Raw genomic sequence first — 27,423 nt, 5'->3', positions numbered from 1 at the left:
CCTGCTGAAGGACGGATGTGCAAAAAACCAAGACTGGAGTAACATGAGATTATGGGGGTGGGGGGTTGTGAGGGAAGGAGAGATTTGAATACCAGGGCGAGTATTTTCAAATCAAGACACTGCTGGGAAAACAAAGAGGTGATTTCCATGCCTGCAATGAGAACAATATAACCCCATCTCTTACACCTGAATAAATGGAACCATAGAATGCCACAGCATAGAAGCAGGCCCTTCAGCCCATCTAGTTTGTGTCAAAGTTTTATTCTGCCTAGTCCCTAAGACTTGCACCCAGACCATGGTCCTCCATATCCCTCCTGTGCATGCACCTGTCTTAAATTTCATAATCAAGACTACATTTACCACTTCAGCCAGTAGCTTGTTCCACACTCTCACCTCTCTCTGTGTGAAGAAATTACTCCAGATGTTCCCTTGAAACACTTCCCCTTTTCACCCTTAGCCCATGACCTTGAGTTCTTGTATCAACCAACTTCAATTGCATTTACTCTATCTTACATACTTTTGTCAAATCTCTCCTTATTCTACCTCGAGGGAATAAAGTCCTAACTTGTCTAAATTTTCCCAGGAACACAGTTCCTCAAGTCTCACGAAGATCCCAAAAAATCTCCTCTTTCAATCTCATTGATATCTCTTCTGCAGTTCGGTGACCAAAACCGCACACAATGCTCTAAATCTGGCCTCACCAGTGTCTTATGTGACTTCACCACCACATCCCAACTCCTTCAGTCCCCACCTCTTTGTGGCGTCAACCGAGTGGATCTGCCAGGTTTAACTAAGGGCACGTTTACTTTTATTTTGCCCAGAATGATAATTCAAATGATTTGAAACGGATTCAAGAATTGGAAGATGAAATGGTAGCTGCTCGTAATTTGTACAACAAGGAAATCCAGGCTTTACATGATCAGCTGGACGCGAACTGCAAAGAACGAATGCAGATCGAAGTCAACAACCTCAAAAATTCACAGCTGATCGCGGATTTCAGGGAAAGGTTAATGGCTTTTTGTTTGACTCCAGCCTGTAAATAAGAGGATAAAAGTCACCCCCCACCCCCAACCCCCACCAAACAGCTACTCTTAAGTTAGCACTTTTTTCTTTCTACCTGTCATCTGGGTAGGTTTCCAGGATTTGTGGATGCAGTAAATAAGGTTCTCTGGATGTACAAGTGAAGCGTTGCTTCACGTGAAAGGCCTGTTTGTTCAGACACTGCTGGCATTTTCTCATACTTTGATGAAGGGCTCAAACCCTGTGGTGCGCTGAGGAAGCAGAAAGCAAGAACAAAACTCAAAAGACTGTACAAGACTTTATCGAGTAAAAGTCTGAACACCAATTCATGCCTTGGTGGCTCCTCATGTGACTGGCTCAGGAAGGGCCGGCTCAGAATTATATTCGGGTCGGCTGGTTTACAGCCAGCCAGGTGGAGACAGCCACCTAGGGGGTCTTCCTGCAGGTACATAGATCTCCCCCTGCAGTAGGCTGGTGGTCGTAACCACAAACCCAAAACGTTGGTTCGGTATCTTTACCTTTGCTACATAAAGGAGACTGACCTGCTGAGCTCCTCCAGCAGCTTGTGTTTTTACTTCAACCACGGTGTCTGCAGAATTTTGTGATTACCTGGAAAAACTCAACAGGTCACACAGTACCCATGGAGAGCAATAGGCAAGTCGATGTTTCACATCTGAGCCCTTCTTCAGGTGTATGTCAGGGCCAAATCGTCAACTGCCTATCACTTTCCGTGGACACTGTACGACCTGCTGAGTTTCTGTACTGCACTCGACCCCAGCATCTGCAGCCTGCTCGTTTATGTCCTGCTACCTGTAAACTCACAGGGTTCACTTAGACATTTATGGTACTTACTAACTAACATTCAAACTAAATCAATGAAATTAAAGTATGTATGGATATTACGGATGGCATCCAGTGATCTGGAAATTTGGGCTGGCACTACCAAATCCCTAAGAATGGCAGATTATTGGACTTTTATCCACATTTTCTTGAACTGAAGGCAGGCTTTAACAGTGAAGGTTCAAAACTCTATACTGAATTAAACTGTAAACTTTTTTTTCATTGTGCATTTGCAGCAATAATTAATACTGTCAAAGAGTTTCTGTCCCCATAATGTGTTCATAATGTAGTCAGGAAATAGTATGGTTGGGCTATTCTTGCTAATGTTACGTTTTATAAATCTGGATCAATGCAACTAAATTTAGTGTCTGCAGACGCTGTGATTGTAGCTTACACAAAAATGCTGGAGAAACTCAGCAATTCAAACAGCAAAGATAAAGATCTAAAACCAACACTTTGGGCTTGGGCCCTTTGTCAAGGTGTGAGCAAAAAGCAGCCTGGTGGGTGGAGGATGTGCCCACTTTAAATCTAAATTTAGCATCTTTTTCAAAAACCTTTCCAGCTCACTACTGGAAAGGAGAGTGTGGAACAGATTTGTTGGGATGGAGCCTGGATTGGAAGGCATTAATTGCAGGGAGAAATTGGATGGCTGGGATTGGGCTTATTGGCGTTCAGGGGGCTGAAGGATGTGGGGCTTTATTGAGGTTTATGAAATTATGAGGTGTGCAGAAAGGGTGAACGGTGTTTTCTGAAGTAGGGGAGTCCAAAACTGGAGGACGTGAGTATAAGATGAGAGGGGAAATATTTAAAGGGAGTTGAGAAATTTTTTGGGTAGTTGGTTTGGTGGAATGAGCTTCCAGAGGAGGTAATAGGGGTAGGTGTGTCACAGCATTTAAAAGTATTGGAACAGGTTCATGGATTGGAAGAGAATAGAAACGGTCTGGGCCAAATGTAGAAAGGTCAGCATGGATGTGATTTGGGCTGTGGGCCTTGTCTTCATGATGAAGGATTCCATGCCTCATCGACTACATCCTCCAATTCAGCTCAAGTTGCAGTGTAAAAACTTGCTGCCCATGCTTGTTTAAGTGCAGAATACAAACAGGCCAGAGAAACTCAGCAGGTCACACACCATCCATGGGAAGCAAAGGGTAAACAGCGTTTCAAGCCTAGGCTCTTTGTCAGGTTTCAGCCTCCTTTCTCTCTTACAGTAAGGGGTGCCGGACAACATTAATGACAACTCTGCCTTAAAGCAGGCAATTTTGTTCTTTACATGACAATAAAAGTAACCTTGAGATGGATAGGAATGGTTTTGAGGGAGATGGGCCAAATGGAGGCGTAGTCGAGTTGAACTATGATGTAGAACTCCATGACTCAGCAAAATCCTGGCTAAAACTATCCTGATCCTACTTGGTATGTTTCCACAAATAAAGGAAGGTCTGTTTACAGGGTTTCTGTTTTCAATTGTTATACACAGGAGGTACAGGGAATAAAGCGACAATACTACAGAATTAACACATTAACCAATGTCAAACAAGCATGGAGTTAAACGGGAAAGTCTGCAGATACTGGGGTTGAGTGCAATACTGGTATACCCCGCTTTATGAAACTAGAGCGTTCCTAGGAAACCTTTCTTTCGTAAGCCGAAATGGCGTAAAGCGAAGACCCATTGACTGCTATTGGAGACTATTTTCATAAAAGCGAAAAATCCATTCAAACCTGAGCACGGTTTTCTTCATAAAAAAGTGAATTCTGGTAATTCGAGCATTCGTAAAGCGGGGTACGCCCGTACGCAAACGTGCTGGAGAAACCTAGCAGGTCACGCAGCATCCACAAGAAGCAGAGTGAAGGCTTGTAAAGATGATTGATGCATTGGTCATAAACTACCAATATTTCCCTGGGTTCTGCAGAGATCCCAGAAAGATTGGAAATACAAGTATAACTCGATTCTTCAAACTAGGAGGGAGACAGAAAGAGATAAACTTTGGGCTATGTCACTGGGAAAATGCTGGAAACTTTTATGGAGGGGGCAGAAGTGAGGGATTTATAAAATCGTAATCATTGACGGTTTTATCGAAGGAAAATCATCTTTGACAAATTTGCTGCTGCTCTTTGAGAACTAAGCAAACAGCTTGGATAAAGAGGAACCAGTGCACAGATGTAGAGTGAAAACACAATGCTGGAGAAACTCAGTGTGCTCTATATAGCAAAGGTAAACTAACATAACCAACGTTTCGTGCTTGAGCCCTTCATCAAGGTATTTATCTATCTCCATTCCTACTTCTATCTGAAATGTTCTGGAGTGTCTGCCTCCACTACCTTCTCAGGTGGTATGCTTCAGAATGCAAATGCCCTCTGGGTGAAATGATTCATTCTCAGATTTCCTCTAAACCTCATGCTCCTCACCGCTTACCTATGTTGTCTGGTCTTTGATGCCTCTGCCATAATTTTGAACATCCCTCTACTCCTCCTGTGCTGCAAGGAAGGAAAACCCCTGGAATCATGTCTCTCCTCACAACTGAGTACTCCATCCCTGCCACATCCTCATGAATTTCCTTTGCACCGACCCCCAATGCCATCCTTCCCGTCGTGTGGTGACCTGGACTGCACCAAGTATTCCAGCTGTGGCCTAACCAGGGGAGGCACTAAGTTCTGCCTTGTCTTGCATCCTGTGCCCCAGTTAAGGGAAGTACCTCATGTATCTTCTTAACACCTTGTTCACCTGTACAGCTTCCTTCAGGGATCTTTGCACTGGTGACCCTTTGTTGCTCAATACTCCCTGTACTTAACAGGTTCCAAAAATACATCACATTTTACCATATTGTCCCCGGTCAACCCCCACTGTCCCTGATCAACCCCCGCTATCCCCGATCAACCCCAGCTGTCCCTGATCAATCCCCGCTGTCCCTGGTCAACCCCCGCTGTCCCCGATCAATCCCCGCTATCCCCAATCAACCCCCGCTATCCCCAGTCAACCCCCACTGTCCTCGATCAACCCCCGCTATCCCCGATCAACCCCCACTATTCCCAGTCAACCCCCGCTGTCCCCGATCAATCCCCGCTATCCCCAATCAACCCCCGCTATCCCCAGTCAACCCCTACTGTCCTCGATCAACCCCCGCTATCCCCGATCAACCCCCGCTATTCCCAGTCAACCCCCGCTGTCCCTGATCAATCCCCGCTGTCCCCGATCAATCCCCGCTGTCCCCGATCAATCCCCGCTATCCCAGATCAACCCCCGCTATCCCCAGTCAACCCCCACTGTCCTCGATGAACCCCCGGTATCCCCAGTCAATCCCCGATCAACCCCCGCTATTCCCAGTCAACTCCCGCTGTCCCCGATCAATCCCTGCTGTCCCCGATCAATCCCCGCTATCCCAGATCAACCCCCGCTATCCCCAGTCAACCCCCACTGTCCTCGATGAACCCCCGGTATCCCCAGTCAATCCCCGATCAACCCCCGCTATTCCCAGTCAACTCCCGCTGTCCCCGATCAATCCCTGCTGTCCCCGATCAACCCCCACTATCCCCAGTCAACCCCCACAGTCCCCGATCAACCCCCACTATCCCCGGTCAACCCCCCGCTGCCCGATCAATCCCTGCTGTGCCTGATCAATTAATGCTATCCCTGCTAACCCTGATTAATCCCTGGTCAATCCCTGCCTTTCCAAGAGCAGATTAATTCTGTCATTCAAGATATAACCATGAAACCATATAACCACTTACAGCACAGAACAGGCCAGTTCGGCCCTACCAGTCCATGCCGTAACAAATCCCCACCCTCCTAGTCCCACTGACCAGCACCCTGTCCATACCCCTCCAGTCCTCTCCTATCCATGTAACTATCCAGTCTTTCCTTAAATGTAACCAATGATCCCGCCTCGACCACGTCTGTCGGAAGCTCATTCCACATCCCCACCATCCTTTGCGTAAAGAAATTTCCCCTCATGTTCCCTTTATAATTCTCCCCCTTCAACCTTAAACCATGTCCTCTAGTTTGAATCTCCCCGACTCTTAATTGAAGAAGCCTATCCACATTTACTCTGTCTGTCCCTTTTAAAATTTTAAACACCTCTATCAAGTCCCCCCTCAATCTTCTACGCTCCAGAGAAAAAAGCCCTAGTCTGCACAACCTTTCCCTGTAAATATTCCAATATTTTCCCTACCACTGTCGTTGGCCTTCCTGGCCTGTAATTACCTGGCTTGTCTCCGCTGCCCTTCTTGAATAAAGCCATCTTGTGCTATCCTCCAATCTTCTGTCACCTCATCTGTGGCCAGCAGAGGTTTAGATATCTGACAGAGCCCCAGTGATCTATTGCCTCCCATAGCAACCTTGGATGCCTCCACCTGTATGAATGCCTAGACAGTTAAAACCTTTTAAATCCTAATATCCTCTAAAAATTCATTCAAAATATTCTCCTGCAATATCCCTGTCCTTGGTGAATACTCGATAACAAAAATTAATTTACAAACTTGCCAAGATATCCTATGGCTCCATGCACAGATGACTCCTTTGGTTGCCTGATGGACCTCGCTCTTAACCTGGCTTATCGCCTTGCACGTTATATGCAATGCTTTGAGATTTTCCACCACCATGCAGATTGATAAATTACCCCCAGTGCTTAGATGAGTGGTAGAATCCAGGCCAAGTTGGTGAGAATAAAGGAAATGGGGTTAATGATAAATTTGTGTGTTAATTGATGGTTGGCACGGGCTTGACCAGCTTAAGGGCTTGTTTCTGAGGTGGATCTAGAACATAGAACATTACAGCACAATACAGGCCCTCAGCCCACGATGTTGTGCCAAGCTATGTAAACTTTCTCCACAACAGTCTAACCCGGGGGTGGGCAACCTTTTAAAAAAAAAACTTACATACCACTTTAAGTAATCCCTATGCCATTGGGGCTCTGTGATTAGTAAGGGTTTGGTTAAGGTGGTGTGTGAGTGGGAAGGGAAAGTTGAGAATCACTGCTCAAGACCCAATTGTTACTGAAATATTTTGCTTGAGAAAAATTGTCATTGGCCCATTTCCTTTGGAGTTATGAAACTGTGCCCATAACGAGTCAATGAGGTACGATTAAAACAGTGTTTTCAAACTTTTTCTTCCCACCCACAATCCCTTACTAATCACAGAGCACCAGGGTCGGCACCAAGGGAGGGCATCGGCAGGCATTGCCTTCCCCAAATGAGGTGTTGTTCCCTCCATATGGTCGCGGCCATCCCTGGCTGACAGACCCACCCCCACTCCCTCCCGTGTCACTAGCATCTAGGTTGACGCACATTAGCGATTCTCCACCCGCCCCCGGCTGCATCATTAGTGTGCGTCAAGCATCAGTAGCTTCTCATGCTGCTTGATGGAATAAAAAGAGCGTCTTCATGCCCCATGTCAGAGGGGCGGATGGTGTTAATGACTGGTAGGTCCCAGCCAGCAATACTCTCTCCCTATTGACAGGTACCTGCTAGCACTCCTCGCCCCCACAAAATCACTAATGCCCCATTCTAATGTACATTCTGGCACCAACCCTGCAGAGTACTTAATGTGAGTTTTAAAAAAGGTTGCACACCCCTGAAATCCTTCTCTACCTCACAACTATTACCCTTTATTTTTATTGTGTTACAAAACACACATGACGAGCAGCAATAGGCAATGAGCAGACAGTGTTTAATTTTAAAACACTAATTTCTAACTCTTATTAAAATATCATTAACATTAAATCTATCTCCAACTATGCGCAGGTGTTCTGGGGTATATGTGTGTGTGTGTTATACGCAAACCATTACAGTTCAGTCCAAAATCTAAAAAGTTCAGTCTTTCAAATTCAGAGTTGAAGTGAAGGCCTTTGAAATTTGATGCCCAGAATTAATGTTAAACTGATGGGAAGACTGGAGTTGTAGCTGCTGTTATGTCTCTGGAGTTACTTGGGAGGCTTCTTAAATAACTTACTGAGATGCAAGATTCAAATAACAGAATAGAATTTACTTACTGATGTCTTCCACCATCTTGGGAAACTGTTCACACACGCATATATATACATACACATACACCCCACAGTGGTGCACTACAGTTACTACAGTGAGAAGGATGTATTCTTACACAGTTACAAAATAGTTCACATTATCCTGACTCTATAACAGCTGCTACTGCTACTCCTTGTGTTGCCTTTGAAGAAATGTCCATCCACACAAGCTGTGATCATGACACCCCATGTCCTTTTGTAGGTGAGATTTGAACTGGCCATATCCACGAAGCTTCCAAGACCCTGGTCTTTCCAAGTGACCTTCACTATTAGTCACACTTAAAATGAAGCTCTTTGCTTCCCAAAAAGACCCTCCTGTTGCAGGTCAATCCACCGAAAAGGCCCAGCCATTCCCAGAGGGTGCTTTGCCCTGAATTCCACAAAAAATGGTTGGCCACAAAAGCTGCTTCAAAAAGTTGCTTTCTCTTCAGCAGCCAGAATGGTTCCCCCCTGCAAAATCACAGTGTCTTTGCAAATGTATCAAATTCTGGAACAGACTGCGACAAACCTTCCCTCAGTTCTTCCAATGTATTGAATTGTTGCTGGGCTATGACTTGTGTTGTCCTTGTGTTAAATGTGACCATTCAGTCCCTCCTGTCTATACTATCCCTTACAGTGATAATCCCATTTTACTAAAACAGTAGCTTGTAATTCTTGCATTCATTTTGACTATCTAAGAGCCTTTTGAATGTCCCTATTGTACCAGTCTCCAGCACAATCCCTGGCAATACAATGCTGTTCTCCGCTTAAAAGAACTTACCTCTGACATCTACCGTAAACATTCCTTGCCTGAGCCCTTCAATTTGCTTTAACTCCCTCCCCGCATGTCTCTCTCTTTCCCTACCCCTGTCTCCTTCAGACCAGCTCCCACCCCCCTCCCTTCCTTCTCCTATCAGAAAGCTACCCTCTTCCCTCTCCCCTGCCACCTCAGCTTTTTTCTCTTCTACCATCCCACCTGGATCCACTTGGTCATTAGCCTGTGCTACTCCCCTGTCCTCCCTCTTCCCTTCACCCCCTGCCCACTCCTCCTCCTTTTATTCGGACGTCTACCTATTTTTCCAGCTTCCTGATGAGGGGCCCAAGCCCGAAATGTTGCTTACCCTTTGAATGCTGTATGTCTGCTGAGTTTCCCTAGCAGGTTGATGTACTGCGGAGTAAGTGCAGGGGTCTTGATGTGCTCTCCTTATTGCCCCAGTGTCCTGGCACTCAACACGGCCATACTGCAGAAGGAAGAGGAGAAGAAATGCCTGGAGCTGATGCTGGGCCAGAGGGAAACTGAACTTAAGGAGGTGCAGATGAGTGTGGGAAAGCCCGCCAAGGAGCTGGACGAGCTCCGTCGAGAGGTTCAGAGACTGCACTCCTGCCTTGAAGAAGTCCAGAAGAGGTAGGTTGAAGCCTCTAGAACTTTGAACAAATTTTTAATATGGTTCTGCAGTTGAACAGGGTGGGTGTGGGCATTGATTCTAGTCTGTCTGTCCCCACCCTGCATCTCTCTCCTTCCCTCCCGCTGCCACTGGGAGAGTCGGAATCCCTAGGGGGCAGCCACACCAAGATGAGGAGAATGGAACCCGAGGGCATTGCTCCTGGTGGAGCTGTCACAGGTGCAGGCCTTGCTGGAGGTAGCATCTAGTCGTTATTGAGTGGTAAACAGGCTATTCGGTCCACCTCACCCACGCCGACCAATTGGTTGTCATGCGCACCAAAATACAGGGAAAAGCCTCGTTTTGCCCATTTTACAGGCAAGTCAGCTCGCATTGGAGTACAAATCCCCATCTCTATTTATCCACTCTCCCCACTCTTGTACCACACCTGTCCTTGCCTACATAATTCAGTTGCAGATCTGCGTTTGCTGGTTTGTGATTGAAGCCATTCACCAGAATGATCAGGGTAGGACAGAAACATGATTTATCATTCATCTTCGATCTCAGGGAGGCATCTCTCTGAAGTATACCTCACTCAAAGGGCAATGGGGCAGAACGGTTAGCTATTAGAGTGCCAGATTCGGATCTGGTGCTGTCTGTAAAAAGCTTGTACATTCTCCTTGTGACCTGTGTGGATTTGACCCAGGCGCTCCCGTTTCCTCCCACATTCCAAATCGTACAGGGTTGGTTATTAGATTGTGTATAATCGAATGGCATAGGTTTCATGGGCTGGAAGGGCCTTCTACCGTACAGGTCAAGCTGGTCCTTTAGCTGCACGAGTCTCTACACTTGCTCCTCACGAAACACTTCTACTTGGAAAGTGAATCGAAGCCAGAATGAGGAGCAGAGTGGAGAATGCAGACATTGGAATCCAAAGCCAAGCACAATCTGCCGGAGAAACTCAGCAGGCCAAGCGGCGTCAGTGGGAGAAGAAGAATGGTCCCCGTTTTGGGCCGGACACCAGCTAAATGCAGTGGAGAAGCCGGTGTAAAGAGGGCAGGGTGGAAGGAGAGGGGCAGAGGGCCCTGTGTGGGACTGGAGGACCAAACAGAGGTGAATCATGAAGGACCGAAGCAGGGATTGACGAAGGTGAGAGGCAAGAGAAACCAAGGGGTCAGGTTTTCATCAACCATCCTTTCTCTCCCACTGCTGTTGCTCATCCCCACTGAGTTCCCCAGCAGATTGTGTTCAGCTTGATTTTAGGTAACCCCGCCACCTCTATCCAGTCCCATTATTTCCATCTCTTCACCCACTCCTGTATTTTCCTCTCTCTTGCTCCGAACCCCCTCCCCCTTCTCTCTCTCTCCTCGACCTGTTTCCCTACCTTCTCACATCTGTGAGAAAGACCCTGTGCCTTTCACCCCTGGACCCCACCACAGCTTCTTATCCTCTTCATCGATATAACATCATACTTTAGTCTTCACCCAAAACCTTGAATGACGATTTCTACCCATGACCTGATCGAGATTTCACCATTAGCAGCTATTTTGCTTGTCTATTGTCCATCTCTGCCAGTGCTTGGGCTTCCCTCCCTGTTACAGAAGTTAGTTTTCATCCATTTTATTTTCTTTCACATATAGTCTAGAAATAACTGATGGCACTTGATGTAGCAGTCATTATGTGGGATTGCATTACCTGACATTGGACTTCTGGAACCTGCCTTGTTCCTAGACAAGTCATTCCAACAATGCTGACCTGTATCCAACAGTGTGGGGACATGCCTGTGCACATCCCAGTCAGGGACATTCAAACCCTTGCAGCCTCAATCGCCAGCGAAGCAATCAGCATCTTCAAATTGGCATTCTCTCACCAGATTCCTGACAGAGGACTCAGGTCCAAAACGTCAACTGCCTTTTTCCCTCAAGGTGATCTGCTGAGTTTCTTCACCACTTTTGTGTATTGCACTCAACCCCAGGACCTGCAGATTTTCTTGTTATTCGACATTCTCTCACCAAAACTAGTGGAGTTCCTATTCTGCCTGAAAACCCCTACTCAACCCTCTTTGTAGATGCACTCAAGTAGCTGAATTCCAGATGAGGCGAGAATCTGGGCCTGGAGCATTTGCCTCTGTGTGAGACCTGGGGACTTTGTATCTGATGGGCGTTGAGGACGCAGCCCAGTTTCTTGAGTCATACCTAGGGCATTGGATATTGTCAGGCTGGCTTGTTGACTTGATCCAAAATACTGAGGATAGTTTATCATACAAATCTGGTAATGAAGGAAGCAGCCAGAATGTATAGGATGTTATCCCTTCAAGTTACAGAGTCATACAGCACAGAACAGGTCCTTCAGCCCAATTCGTCCTCCCTGGCCATGTAATCATTCTGGGATAGTCCGATTTGCCTGCATTTGGTCCATGTCCTTCTATGTCCTGTCTGACCATAAATCTGACCAAATCTCTTGTGAATGTCAAAGCTGTGCTCGTTTCTATATGTCTCTCTGGAAGCTTGTTCCAGATATGGACCACCCTCTCAGGAACCTCTTAAATCTCTCCCCTCTCACCTTAAACCTCTGCCCTCGAATCATCTACCCTGAACAAAAGACTGTCAGTGTTCACTTTATCCATGCCTCTCATGGCTTTAAAAGCCTCTGTAAGGTCATTCCTCAGCTTCCTGTGCTCCAGGGAATAAAGATGCCACAGGTGAATAGTATCCTGTAACCAGGTAAATCATTCCTAATTATGTATATATATTTAGTTAAAATAAGATCTTTGTGTACGGTTTATATGTGATAATTCCAAGCTGTGTGTTGTATGTATGAGTGTGCACCGTTGTCTGGAGAAATGTTGTTTGGTTGGGTTGTGTATGTGCAGTCAACTTGAACTTGAACGTAGCAATGAAAATTGCACAGGCTGTGTCTCCCACTGTACGGCAGAGGCCAGGAGCAAATTAAAACGATCAATCGGTGTTGTGCGGGTGTGAGACATCCTGCAGCAAAAATATAGCTTTGTAGCAGCTGCTCCCGGCAGCGCTACTAAAAAAAAGCCCATCCACACAGTGCGAGGGTGAACCAGTAACTGAACTTTATTTGAGTCTCTCGCGCTGCTTTTAAGGGGATGACCCACTTCCTGTCTAGGGCACGCTGGTCGAAGGGAGTGACAGCAGCATGTTGTGGAGTCGCTGCCTGCCCAGCGACGCGCAACCAGCAAGTGGCGATATCTCCTGGGCCATGCGTGTCGCCAAATGCGGGATCCTCCTGACAAGGGAAGGGAGGGCCCCACACCATCTTGTCTCAACCGACTGGCGGCCCGTCTAACCGCACGGTCGCTCGGCCGACTACATCTTCTCCAATTACTGACAACCTCCCCCTTGTTTTCCTAACCCCCTCCTCACCCCTCGCTTTCCCTGATCTCCTTGCCCCTGATCCTCCATCTCTTTTCCCCTCCTTGCCCTCCCTACCTACCCGTCAACCACACCTTCCTTCCTCCAGCTCCCCCTTCCATTCCTCCAATTCAGACTGCATCTTCTATCACATCGTAGCTACTTATTTATTTTAAAACCCATTTCTTCCTGCCTCTTACCTGCATTCATCTATCACCTGCCAACCCATGCTGCTCCCCCCTCCCCTCTTATTCAGGCTATTCTTGATGAAGGGTTTTAGCCCAAATCGTTGACTGTCTGTGGCCTTCCATCAATGCAGCTTAACCCGCTGAGTTCCTCCAGTTCCAGTTTTCCTACATCTACAGTCTCTATTGTCCATGCCGTTGCCACACTGACATGTTTGTCCTTGGCCTTGTGTACTGGTAAATCGAGGCCACCCACAAATTGGAGAAACACTTTATATTTCTGCTTTGGCACTGTCCAACCAGATTCAGATTTATGAGTACACACGTGACATTACAAACAACCCTGAGATTCTTTTCCCTGCAGGCGAGGCAGAATTACCACTTACTGGCTGTGCAAAAAAAAACTGACTCAACGTCCACATGTAGACAAATAAAGAAATGTAAACAAACTGACTGCAATACAAGGAGAGAGAAACAAATCAATAAAGTGCAAAAGTAAGACTCCTTAAATAGGTTCCTGATTGAGTTTGTCGTTGAGGAGTCTGATGGTGGAGGGGGAGCAGCTGTTCCTGAACCTGGTGGGGCAAGTCTTGTGGCACCGATACCTCTTTCCTGATGGCTTCAGAGCGTGTGCTGGGTGGCGCGGATCCTTGACGATGGCTGCTGGTCTCTGACGGCAGCGCTCCCTGTAGACGTTCTCCATGGTGGGGAGGGTTTTACTTGTGATGTCCTGGGGTGTGACCAGTATCTTTTGCAGGGCTTTAGACTCAGAGGCATTAGTGTCCCCATACTAGACTGCGATGCTTCCGATCAGTGCACTTTCCACCACACAACTGTGGAAATTTGCCGATGTCACGCCAAACCTCTGAAAACTCTTGACAGTATCAATGTCGATGTCCAATTTCCATCGAACCTTCTCTTTCACTATTCCTCTGCCTTCTTTCTTCCAGCTCCCCACCTTTTTCTCTCGGCCACACCATAAGAGTGGCAGAGAGGATAACTGGATTCTCCTTCTTCCCCCCCCCACCTCATCAATGTGATCTACCGGGATCATTGTCTGAAGAGGGTGGGCAAAATCTTTGAGGCCCCCTTCCACCCCGCACACAGCATATTGCAGCTGCTCCCATCGGGGAAGAGATTCAGGAGGATCAGAGCCAGCGCCACCAGACTGAGGAACAGCTTCTTCCCACAGGCAGTGATGAATGACCCAAAGGAACTGCTCACACAAATCATCCGAGACCCTCGTATTCATGAAACAATGTTTATTTGGATTGATGAAATACTTCTCCTGCATATGTATTGTTTGTGTGTATGGACATGGCTCACAAAAGGGTCATTGAGAAACCATGAACACTGAGCAGCTGTTTCGGGAGCAGGTACTGAATCCATCCATCTTCTGGACACAAAATCAATGAATGATTCACGTGTCAAGCATCCACAAGTGTGCGATGCTGCTGACTGGCACCTTCCGGGCTGCAGGGGTACGTGTTGAGGGATGCACTGAAGTTTGGTGCAGCCAAGGCAAAGCCTTTCTGGAGAAGGACCACAGTCTAGGGTCCTCCTGCCAATGGTACATGGTTGTACAGTAGATTCTCCATTATGGAAATCGTTGGTTCTGCTTCCGTTGAAGCTGCAATCGCAGTCTTTGTTTCTGCTTTGGTGCTTACCATCAATAACAAGGCAAAATGCGGTATATCACTCCTCAAAACGTCACTCTCAACCAGTAACTGAGAAACCAATACTCCCAAGGTTGATAGCAAATTAGAGCTCCCTTCATTTGCACAAGGTCCAAGAACTGTAGATCTAGCTTTCTAGCTTTCCTTCCTAGTTGAAAGGCTTACAACGTGATAGAAACTCTAAAAGGATCAAAACAGAACACCACTGGTCACAGACCTCCTATCAGAGAAGCACTTCTAGTGTTTGTCTTCCATGGCCAAGCCAACTTTGAACCCAATTTTAGTACCTCGCTGGTTGCTCTCCATTACTGGAAGCATCATTGAGGCTGTGTCTGCTTATGGGGTGGGTCAGGACCTTCGGAAAAGGAAGCACACCCCATGGTTTCAGAAACTGCACCCAACCTAGACCTCTCCGAGAACCCTGTCCAGGTTTCCCGTGCTTCCGGTGTTCTGCGGGAAGACCCTTTGCTGGCCCCTCTAGTCTGTGACGAACCATCTCTTTTCCTAGTCCCACTGACCGGCACTCAGCCCATAGCCCTCCAGACCTCTCCCATCCATGTACCTGTCCAAATTCCACAGGGACAACATTCCCTCATCCATCCTCCCTGTCATTGTCTCGTTCAGGTTCGTAGTGCATATATTTTGACGGTGAAAATGTGGCTGTAATCATGTGGTGTGGTTTTAAAACGTGCATTTGGTCTTGTGTAGGTATGAGAAGGAGCAGAAGCAGACCCTGGAACTACAAGCCACCATTCAGCAACTGAGATGCAAACTGGCCCTGCAGCAAGATAATCATTGCCAGGTCAGCCACTTCAGGTGTTTGTGGAAGACATTTCATTGCAGTTCAAAGTCTCTGGATGCACTTAATTTTGTTATGTGTCTGGAAATTGTTTCTCCACACTGCGTGTTTGGATCTCAATCTGCCCAAGGAGTCACAATCCTTTGCAGGTGAAATTGCACAACTGGTAAAACCGGACCAGGCACATTGAACCATAAATTCGCATTAATGGGCCTGTGATCATCTTCCAGATATCAGGCGCACAACTAATGATGCATCCAACTCACTCCCAAACCAGCAAAGGATAGAGCTCCAGAACCCACATGTCACTCTAGCTGATGCCTTCAGGTGCCCACAGGAGCTTTGTCAGGTCAAAGCCCGAGGGGTGTTCAAAAGCTAATCAGAAATATTGTCTCTGACGTGTAGCTGCTTGAGATTCTCGGCCAACAGGTACCTCATTGGTTGCTCTCCATTTCTGGAAACATCATTGAGACTGTGTCTGCTTACAGGATGGGTCAGGACCCTTGGGATAGGAGGCACACCACACACACACCCATCTGCACCCAACCTAGACCTCTCCGGTGAACCCTGTCCATGCAACCTCAGGTTTCCCGTGTCTCCGGTGTTCTGTGGGAAGACCCTCGGGTGTGCTCTTGTGGCTAGGTGCTCTTTCCGCGGAGGACAAGGTCAGCTCCTGTGCCATGGAGTCTTTTCAAGCAAACTGGCCCTCTGCATTCAAAGGTTGCCTGGGACAAAGGAAGCACTTACCTTAACAATGAGGAACCAGTGGCATCTTAGGCACTGGGAGCTGCTGGTAGTGCACCCATCTCCCTACAAGGCCTCTGATTAATATCATGGACATTTTCTTCCAGTTTCCTCTCCCTCACGATGCAGGGGGCTGTAAGCAGTTCAGAAAAGAAAAATGCAATACGTAAATGTCATTCAGGTCATAAGAATTAAAAGATAACCAACGTTTCAGGCCTGGTTCCTTCATCAAATCACATCTGATGAAAGGCTAAGGTCCAAACCATTGGTTACCCTTTACTTCCTATGGATGTTGCCTGACCTGCTGAGTTTCTCCAGCACTTTTGAGTATTGCATTTGACCCCAGCATCTTCTGACTTTCTTGTTTAACCGCAAAAAGAAAATGGAGGGTTATGGGGGTGTGGTCGGGGAGGGTTAGCTTGGGATGGGTGGGTTTATGTAGGTAGGCACACTGTCATGAGCTGAAGGCTCTGTTCTGTACTGTAATATTCTCTGCCCTTAAAAATGGTGGAGGAACTCACCAGGTCATGCAGCCAGGAACCAAATGGCAGTTGACATTTCTTGGGCCTGAGACCCTCATTGTTGTCGGGTCAACTTTGCTTGGGAATGCCATGAATGCTTGGAAGCTTCCATGACTCCCAAGGATATCCATATCACCTGCCATCTTTAGTAACCAGAGGAGAACAATGAAGGACAAAGGCTAACTCCCTGCTCACACACCTCAACAGCCCTGGAAGACACCAAGTACTGGGATAATAGGGGGGAATGCCGTCAGTTCCAAGGCAGGGGGATGGGGTGGGGCGTGGGGAGTCCTTCGGTGAACACCAAACACATGTCAAGACTTCCTTGTTCTGCGCTGCATTGGATGAAACAAGGAGAGCAGCAGGTGAAGGAAGGGAGTTACCCACAGTCTCCAAGCAGAGAAGACAAGCCAAGCGCCCTTTCAATGCTGCAGTCCTTAACTCCAACCCAGTATGCCGAGATGTTAGTAAAATGTCCCAAAAACCGACTGTATTATAATCCTGTATTTCCCAGTGAGTACGCTTGACTAGAACTGTACAAAGTGGACTTTCCCCAAATCAGGTCGAAATCCTGAACCCTCTGGTTCCACGTGGATGGTAGGCTGAGAAACACAAAGGCTGCAGATAGTGGAATCTTGAGCAGACCAAGGATTATTATAGGAACTCAGCGGGTCAGACAGCATCCATGGGCAGAAACAGTCAGTCAGCGTTTTGGGTTGAGACCCTTTATCAAGATTAATATAGAACAGGGGAAATTAAATGGATAAAGGGGGAGAGAAGATGGGAGGGGGGAAAGAGGTGGTGGAGTGTAGGTTTAAAGGTGCGAGATGCAGACACACAGGTGGAGGGAGGAAATGTTTGATGGAAAGGGTTAGGAGTGGGGATAGAAAAGTTAGAAAAAATAAGTTTAAAAAGGAGATGGGTGGTGACTGATCAGTTTTGTAGCCACCGCCAGCATCAATCTATGAGCGATATATTGAATAACGTTGATCAGATTGGTAATCTGTTATAAGGGCTAACTTTTCAGGCCAATGAGATTCCAGGGAAGTTCATTCCAAAGCATTTCCAAGGTCACCTCATCCTTTCATTTTCGATACCTCGGCTGCAACCAACTGTACCAGGCATCATGTGCAATGTGGAAGAATGTGCTTGAGAGTCAAATTATTTCACAATGGTTGTGTTTGGGCTGGAAGGGCTTGTTACCATTTAATTTAAAATAAATTAAATTTGGTCAATGGCAGTGAGGCCAAAGGAAAGTGTATTAGCAGTGCTCAGCTACCACCAACATTTATCTTATGGATGGCCATAGAACACACAAGCTTTCCAGGATGAGGCGTGGCTGGGCGTGGAGTTAATATATCGTTTAATGTAGATGCTAGGGCTATTCAAATATGTTGTCATCTTGCACAACTCACACCAGTGTGACTTATCACTGCAGCGACAAGTCACACTGGTTATCACTGCAGCGACAAGTCACACTGGTTATCACTGCAGCGACAAGTCACACTGGTTATCACTGCAGCGACAAGTCACACTGGTTATCACTGCAGCGACAAGTCACACTGGTTATCACTGCAGCGACAAGTCACACTGGTTATCACTGCAGCGACAAGTCACACTGGTTATCACTGCAGCGACAAGTCACACTGGTTATCACTGCAGCGACAAGTCACACTGGTTATCACTGCAGCGACAAGTCACACTGGTGTGGCAGCTGCTGATTTGTTCCATACCATTACTGCGCTTCTATGATTCTAATGACCCTTTCCTCCCTGCACCATGTGCTACTCAGTGTCCTACTGGGATGGTAGGGGCTGAATGACTCTTCTGTGATTGACAGTTGGCATGATGGCATTTGAATGCAGGCCTAGGTTACCAATTCAATAGTGGCACCACCTCTTAACAGTGCGGCATTCCCTCAATCCAACATCCTGGGCGGGGTAGGTCTTGGACCTTCAACATTATGATTCAGAAGCTGGGTGCTACCAGTTCGGTGTGGTCATAAAATCGGAAGGGGAAAATGGGGAACGAAGGGCTAAACTTAAATGGAACCTGTGAGAAATGAAAGGTGATTTTTTTTTAAATAATTTTTTATTTTTCACACTATGAACCATATCAACCAAAATATGTACAAACGTTTCTCGTTAAATTTAGTGTTCTTTTCTCCCATTTTTTCCCCTTTCCCTCCCTCCCTCCTCTCTACCCACCCCCACCAAAACCCATAAATATTCAACATATACAGTACAATAAAACCATAAAACAATATCTTCACACAAAGGAAAATAAATAAGAAAAATGCATCATCTATTTATTACTCACTGAATCTAGTGGTTTTGTCTTATCATTTTCATTCTCATTTTAGGGGATGGAGGTCGTAGACAAGCTCTCTCTGATACATTCCATGTATGGTTCCCAAATTTGTTCAAACCTTGTGACTTTATTTTTTAAATTATATGTTATTTTTTTCCAATGGAATACATTTATTCATTTCCATGTACCATTGCTGTATACTCAGGCTCTCTTCCATTTTCCAAGTTGACATTATATATTTTTTTGCTATCGCTAAGGCTATCATAATGAATTTTTTTTTGCACTTTATCCAATTTGAGGCCTAATTCTCGACTTCTTATGTTACTTAAAAGAAATATCTCTAGTTTTTTTGGTGTGTTATTTTATTTAGTATCTGATTTAGTTCTTCCCAAAACGTATTCACTTTCGTACATGCCCAAGTTGCATGTAACGTTGTTCCCATTTCTTTCTTTCTGTAAAAACATCTATCTGATAATGTTGAATCCCATTTTAAAAAAATTTTTGAGAAGTGATACATACCCTGTGTAACCAATTATACTGTATCATGTGTAACCTTGTGTTTATTGTATTCTTCATAGTTCCAGAACTTAACTTTTCCCAAACTTCATTTTTTATCTTTATGTTTAGATCCTTTTCCCACTTCTGCTTAGGTTTATAGTTTATTTCATTTTCCTTATCTTGCAGCTTAATGTACATGTTGGTTATAAATCTTTTAATTATCATTGTGTCTGTAATCACATATTCAAAGCTTCCTTCAGGTAATCTCAAGCTGTTTCAATTTATCCTTTAAATAAGCTTTCAATTGATGATATGCAAACATTGTACCATGAGTTAATCCACATTTGTACTTCAACTGTTCAAATGTTAATAAATTATTTCCAAAAAAACAATTTTCTATTCTTTTGATTCCTTTTCTCTCCCATTCTCTAAAGGAAAGGTTATCTATTGCAAAAGGGATTAACAGATTTTGCGTCAATAGTAATTTTGGTATTTGGTAATTCATTTATTTCCTTTCTAAGTGGATCTTCTTCCATATATTGAGTAAATGATCCAGTACTGGTGAGCTTTTATAATGCACCAGCTTTTCATCCCACTTATAAAGTATATGTTCCGGTACCTTCTCCCCTATTTTATCTAGTTCTATCTTAGTCCAGTCTGGTTTTTCCCTTGTCTGGTAAAAATCTGATAAATACCTTAATTGTGCGGCTCTATAATAATTTCTAAAATTTGGTAACTGCAAACCACCTTGATTGTACCTCTCTACTAATTTATCTAACGCTACCCTCGGTTTCCTCCCTTTCCACAAGAATTTCCTTATTATTCTCTTTAGTTCATTAAAGAATTTTTCTGTTAAAGGAATTGGTAACGTTTGAAATAAGTATTGTATCCTTGGGAACACGTTATGAAAGGTGATCTTGAAGGCAAATAGGATGCTGGCCTTCGTTGCTGGAGGGATGGCATTTGAGAGCAGGGAGGTTCTGCTGGAACTGTGCAAGGTATGGGTGAAGCTGCCCCTGGAGTTCTGGTCTCCTTACTTGTGAAAGGATATATTGGCTTTGGAGAAGATGCAGAGGAGGTTCACCAGAGTTGATTCTGGAAATGAGAGTGTTATCCTCTGAGGAAAAATTGATTGGGATTGCTTTAGAAGAATGAGATGTATCTTATAGAAATGGATACGTTTATTAAAAGAACAGATAAGGTTGAGGCAGGCAGGTGAGACGAGAGCTAGGGGACATAGTCTCAAGTTTCGAGAGAGTAGAGAGAAATGAAGAGGAACTTTTTCTCGCAGAGAGTAGTGAATCTGTAGTGGAATTCTCTGCCCAAGGAAGCAGTGGAGGGAGGTTGGAACCCGTGGTGGACTTGACTATGTTTGGTTTAAATTACTAATTTGTATAGTATCAGTTACTAATTAAATATGTGACCCATTTTTGCCTGGAAAAGAAGCGAGGAAGTGGAGGCTGCCTCATTAAATGTATTTAAGAGACATGTAGATATATTTTTCAATGATAGAGGACTTCAGGGTTGTGGAGAACAGGTGGGTAAGTGGAGCTGAATCCACAGCCAGATCAGCCACGATCCTACTGGATTGCAGAACGAGCATTATGGGCCAGATGGTTGACTCCTGCTCCTGTTTCTTATGTTCTTCAGTGATCATCGAGCACAGCACAGAAACAGGCCCTTCATCCCCCCACATCAATACTGACCTATATTAATCCAGCACTCTTGGCCCGCTAGACTTCTATGCTTTGGTGATTTGAGTGCCTTTCCTTCCTTTCTATCTGATCTCTTAAATATACAGACTACTAATGGGCTAGTGCAACATTCAAAGCACCCAGTTACCCATCAACTTCCCAATGAGCTGTGTTTGGAAATGCAACCATTGCCAGGTAAGAGTCCGGAACTCGTAGTGAATGTCTGGTGGCTATGGTTAAAAAAAAAAACCCTTTCCTCTGTGTTGTCAGGACATGGCGTGCACGAGGGAGAAGGCTGCCGAGGCAGAGGCTTTGATCCAGGAGCTGGAAGTAAAGTTGAGAAGGGCAAGCGTGGAGGATGGCGGTGCCATGGAAATGCTGAGGAAAATCCGCGCGGCAAACAATGCTGAGATGCAACAGTACCGGCAGCGAACTGAACAGAACTACAATGAAAGTGTAAGCTTGAAATTCATGCCTTCCTTGCACCTTCCAGCAAAGTGAGATGAGAGCTTATTGTCATACGCTTCAGCACAGTGTATACATGCTCCAAAATGCTTGCTTTCTGCAGCTACACAAGTACATAAGATACACCAACCACAATAGGGTAAATTGCCACAACATGTAAAAGATAATGGAGATGGAAATTTTTTTAAAAAATTACGGTTGCAAGAAAAAAAAGATGTTTCAGACAGACCTTTTAGATGCCCTGGAGTAGTTTATGGTTAAGGTACTGAGAGGAGGATATAGCTGTTGGATAAAAACTGTTCTTGAACCTGGAGGTGCTGGACTTTGAACTTCAGTGCTTTTTGATGATGACACTGAATTTACTGTCATACACATTGGTACAATGTGCAGATGGATTGAAGTTTTCACTTCCTGCATCCAAACAGATCCGTTAGATACACCAACTACAATCAGATTACTCTTGAATGGAAAGAAATAATAAAATAAAAGATAGATAGGAAAATCTGTTCTTGAACCTAGAGGTGCAGGACTTCAAGTTTCTGTACCTTCTGACCAAAGGTAGTATTGAGAGGAGGTTGTGACCAGGGTGATAGGGGTCCTTCATGATATTGGGTGCCTTCTTGAGACAGTGCCTCCCATAGATGGATTCAGTGGATGGGAGGTCGGAACCTGTGGTGGACTTGGCTATGTTTGGTTTAAATTACTAATTTGTATAATATTAGTTACGAATTAAATATGTGACCCACTCCCACTTCCTCGCTTGTTTTCCAGACAAAGTCAGCACAGTGTGTGCTGGATCGACAGTAAGGGATGTTATTCCAGTTGTTTCCTAAGAACAAGCAGAAATGAAAACATCCGTTGTTGTCACTGCTGTATTCATGTCCATCCCTGGGAGAGTTGGAGTTTACATCATCATCAAGTCACCACACTCTCCTTTCATGTTTAAACCTTTCGAACAAAAAGTTCTGTTGTCAATTGTGTGGATTGCAGTTCAAAATTAAATAGTGCATTACCCTGGGGGGGGAGGTCAGGCAGCACCTGAGTGGTGTTTCATGTGACTAACCTTCCATCAGCCCAGGCAACTCGTTGGAGCTGGAACAGGTCTAAAGATGCAGAGAGGGGGCCGAGAGAAAGGAAGGTGGGAGGATGGGGGTAGATGAACTGGTGAAAGAGATGGCATTAGAGGGGAAGGGACAAACAGGTTCCTTCACGGCACGTTTAGCCTAGCGGTTAGTGCAGCGCTGTTACAGTGCCAGTGATCGGGGCCAGGGTTCAAATCCCACGCTGAATGGAAGGAGTTTGTACATTCTCCCCGTGTCCGCAAAGTTTTCCCCAGAGGCTCCAGTTTCCTCCCACCGTTTGAAATGGACCGGGGTTGTAGGTTAATTGGGTGTGATTGGGCGTCACGGGCACGTGGACTGAAAGGGCTTATTACTGTGTTGTATGGCTATTTAAAAATAAAATAGTAATTATTAGTAACAAGGCTAGGAAATCTGAAATAAAAATACTTGTGGTCAGAGACTGTCATTTAATTGTTGAGGAGAGATGGCTCTAAAGTGATTAGATGGATGAAACATGAAAGCCTGCGGAAGCTGTGATTGCAGTGCAAACACAAAGATATTGGAGGAATTCAGCAAGCCTAGTGGCATCCAGATATATAACTAGCGTTTCGGGCCTGAGTCCTCCTTCAAGAAGGGATCCTGTGATACCTGCTGAGTTCCTCCAACACTTTTATTAGTTGGAAGTTGAGGTGTACTTGAACTTCAGTGGAACCAAGGATCAAATGGAATGAAGATCAAATGATAATGAAGACAATGAGTTTATTGTCATACTCATGTGTACAGCATATAGATGGACCAAAATTCCTACTTACTGCACCCAAGTAGCTATGTAAGAGATGCCCACAACAATCATATACATCAAATTATGCCAGTACAGAAAGAGATAAAAAATAAAGGATAGATAAATAAATGTTAACAGTTATAGTTACAGTAGAGAGCTGATACCCATTGGATAAAAACTGTTCGAGACCTCAGGCCTGAAGATAGCAGTGAGAAGAGGTTGGTCGCTTTATTTTTTTTTGAATATTTTATTTTTAGTTTCTTTTTTTTTAAATATACATAGTAACATTTTAAATATGCAATATATTAAACTCTCACAAACACAGTCAAAAACAAAACAGCCCCTCCCTCCCTCCCCCTGTTCTCTACATACAGATCCGTTCACCATCAGACCTTACATATATTTTAAGTATAGCTTCTTTTCTTTTTTCTTTGGCTTGACTTCTCAGACGAAGATTTATGGAGGGGTAATGTCCACGTCAGCTGCAGGCTCGTTTGTGGCTGACAAGTCCGATGCGGGACAGGCAGACATGGTTGTAACGGTTGTTTTTTAAGTATATACAGTTGGAGAAACTACATTATTGTATATATAATAGTTATTTTTATAGCCTTTTTTTAAAATTCCTTTTTATTGCTGTATCTGGGCCTCTATGTGGTCCAGGTCTGGCTGCCGGACCTTTACAAAAGTGTCATATTTATTCCTTAAGTTATTGTAGTGCGCTATTAGACAGAATCAGACACACACAAGGTAAAGACTGTACAACAGGCTTTAATCCACAAAGACTTCCACAGAGCCAGGCTGGCTGTGGCTGCAGCAACTCAGTGTGAGGCCTCGGGAGGCCGGCACGGGCTTATATCCCGGAGGGTGATTGACACCCGACCGGGTGGGGCTTGATCCATTCAGGCCGACTGATTGGCAGCCGGCCAGATGTTGTCCTGTCCCCTTACATTCCTGCAGGTACAGAGGTTTCCCCCTGCAGTAGGCCGGTGGTGCGCCATCACATTCACCCACTTCTTTAAAATTGTCCCATAAGGGGAGCAGTAACAAGGAATCGCATCCATTATGTACATACAATATTTACAGGTTGAGACGATTCGGCGGCTGCTGGGGTCTCTGTGACTGTCGTAGGACTGGCTCCTGATCACTGGTCAGAGGGGAAGTGGGGGAGCTGGCGGCAGGGATGTGTGTGGCTGGTGTGGTGCCGCGCGGATGGGTGGCCAGGGGTCCGGGGTCGACGTATGCGGGTGGTATTGGATGGGTGGGGGGGCGGGTTCGTCTCCTAAGGCTGAAGCGGGCCCCTGGTGGTCAAGGAGGCCCTGAGTGCCCCATAGCTGCCTGGGGATGGGGATGTATGCCCGGTCAGCATCGTCCTGGGTTGGGAGGTGGTGTGGTGTGCTGGGTGCTCCTGCTAGTGCCAGGTCACTGGTTGAAACGGTGTCCTCCCTGCCATTGCTGAACCTAACATAAGTGTAGTTATGGTTTGCATGAAAGAGGAAAACCTACTCTACCAGGGCTTCGGCCTTGTATGTCTGTACATGCTTACGCAGAAGCACCGGTCCCGGGGACGTGAGCCATGCTGGGAGTGACATTCCAGTCGCCGACCTCCTGGGGAATGAGAACAGGCATTTGTGAGGGGTCTCGTTGGTAGCTGTGCACAGCAGTGACCGAATGGCATGGGGTGCCTCGGGCAGGACATCCTGCCAGTACTCAACGGCCCACCCTTGACCTGAGAGCCAGGAGGACTGCCTTCCAGACCACCCCATTCTCACGTTCCACTTGCCCATTGCCTCTCGGATTATAGCTTGTCGTGCGACTGGTCGCAATGCCCCTCGCCAGGTACTGGCGCACCTCATCGCTCATGAAACTAGACCCCCTGGTCGCTGTGGATGAAGGCGGGGTAGCCAAACATGGTGAAAATCTGCCCCAAGGCCCTAATGACGGTGGCCGTGGAGGTGTCCGGACAAGGGATGGCAAAAGTGAAGCATGAGTACTCGTCCACTACCGTGAGGAAGTAGATGTTTCAGTTCGTGGAAGGCAGAGGCCCTTTGAAGTCCACGCTGAGAGGCTCAAAAAGCCGAGTAGCCTTTACAACGTGGGCCTGGGTGGGGGGCAGAAGAAGTAGTGTTTACACTCTGCACAGACCTGACAGGCCTCGGTCATGTCCCCGATGTCCCTGATGGTGTACGGCAGATTTCGGGACTTAACGAAATGGTACAACGATGGCAGAGGGACTCATGCAATGCCTGCAACCTGTCATCATGCATAGACATGCAGGTGCTAGAGAGGACATCAGGGGAGTCGTTAAACTTGGGACTTGGGAGTGCTTGTGCATGAATCGCAAAAAGTTAGGATGCAGGTGCAGCAGGTTATTAAGAAGGCAAATGGAATGTTGGCCTTCATCGCTAGAGGAATTGAATTCAGGAGTAGGGAGGTAATGTTGCAACTGTATAAGGTACTGGTGAGACCGCACCTGGAGTACTGTGTCCAGTTCTGGTCTCCATATTTGAGGAAGGATATACTGGTTTTGGAGACGGTCCAGAGGAGGTTTACTAGGTTGATCCCTGGGATGAAGGGGTTGACTTATGATGAAAGATTAAATCATCTAGGATTGTATTCGCTCGAGTTCAGAAGAATGAGAGGAGATCTTATAGAAACATATAGGATTATGAAGGGTATGGATAGGGTAGATGTAGGAAGAATTTTTGAGCTGGCCGGGGAAACTAAAACAAGAGGACACAGTCTCAGATTCGGGGGAGTAGATTTAGGACAGAGATGAGGAAAAATAGTGAAAAATAGTGAAAAGTAGTGGTCTGTGAATGTTTGGAATTCTCTAACCAGGGAAGTGGTTGAGGCTGCTTCATTAAACATATTTAAAATTCGGTTAGATAAATTTTTACATGATAGAGGAATTAGGGGATATGGGGAGAAGGCAGGTAGGTGGAGTTAGGTCATAAATTAGATCAGCCATGATCTTATTGAATGGCGGAGCAGGCTCGATGGGCCATTTTTGGCCTACTCCTGTTCCTACTTCCTATGTTCCTAACTTCCCGGGGCAGTACTTGATGTCGTAGTTGTAGGTTGCCAGCTTGACTCTCCAGCGTAGGATTTTGTCGTTCTTGATCTTGCTCTTGTGGAAAGTGTTAAAAATGAACACCATGGCCCGCTGATCTGTGAGGAGCGTGAATCTCCTGTCGGCCAGGTAGTGGTGCCAGTGGCTGACCGCTTCCACAATCGCCTGGGCCTCCTTTTCAATGGCAGAGTGCCCTCGCTTGGAGCCATGGAGGGTCCTGGAGAAGAATGCGACGGGGCACCCCACCTTGGTTGAGGGTAGCAGCGAGGGCCACCTTGGAGGCATCGCTCTCCACCTGGAAGGGCAAGTCCTCATCCACAGCCTGCATTGTGGCGTCTGCGATGTCTTGCCTGATGTGGGTGAAGGCTGCCTGCACCTCAGGTGGGAGGGGAAAGGTTGTGGCTTGGCCCAGTGGGCGGACCTTGTCTGAGAAGCGAGGGACCCACTGCGAGTAATAAGAGACCAGGCCCAGGCACCTGCGGAGGGCCATTAGCATGGGATGAGGGGTAACTCCATTAATGGGTGCATCCTTTCTGGATCTGAGCTGATGACTCCATGGGCCATGATGAGGCGGGCCAGGATGGTGAGGCGGGTGGTGCTGAACACATACTTCTCCTTGTTGTAAATGAGGTTCAGCTCTGTGACCGTCTGGAGGAATTTTTCCAGGTTAGCATCGTGGTCCTGTTGGTCATGGCCGCAGATAGTGACATTATCCAGATATGGGAACGTCGCCTTCAGCTTGTGCTGGTCTACCATTCGATCCATATTCCATCTCCCGCTGAAAGACAGAGACCCCGTTTGTGACCCCAAAAGAAAACCGGTGGAACTGGATACAGGCGCCCGTCTGCTTCAAAGGTGGTGTAGGGCTTGGTGATAGGGATTTGGTGATATGCCGACTTCAGGTCAATTGTGGAGAAAACCCAGTAGTGGGCTATCTGTCGGCGATCCTCGGCAGTGGGTAGGCATCCAGCTGGGTGTACCGATTAATGGTCTGGCTGTAATCC

General features: G+C 46.1%; 1 protein-coding gene across 1 annotated transcript in view; it reads left to right on the top strand.

Annotated features, from left to right (window-relative positions):
• Positions 1-27,423, top strand: part of LOC138747981 (lamin-B2-like) — a 116,405-nt gene that overhangs the window by 27,962 nt on the left and 61,020 nt on the right. Inside the window, exons 3-6 of the mRNA XM_069907661.1 lie at positions 822-1,006; positions 9,070-9,258; positions 15,185-15,278; positions 21,313-21,498. Of these exons, the coding sequence (XP_069763762.1) occupies positions 822-1,006; positions 9,070-9,258; positions 15,185-15,278; positions 21,313-21,498 (654 nt within the window). The remainder of the gene's footprint in view (positions 1-821; positions 1,007-9,069; positions 9,259-15,184; positions 15,279-21,312; positions 21,499-27,423) is intronic.

Source organism: Narcine bancroftii, chromosome 13 (genome assembly GCF_036971445.1).
Source record: "Narcine bancroftii isolate sNarBan1 chromosome 13, sNarBan1.hap1, whole genome shotgun sequence".
NCBI lineage: Eukaryota > Metazoa > Chordata > Chondrichthyes > Torpediniformes > Narcinidae > Narcine > Narcine bancroftii.
This window is presented reverse-complemented; position numbering and strand designations above follow the sequence as displayed.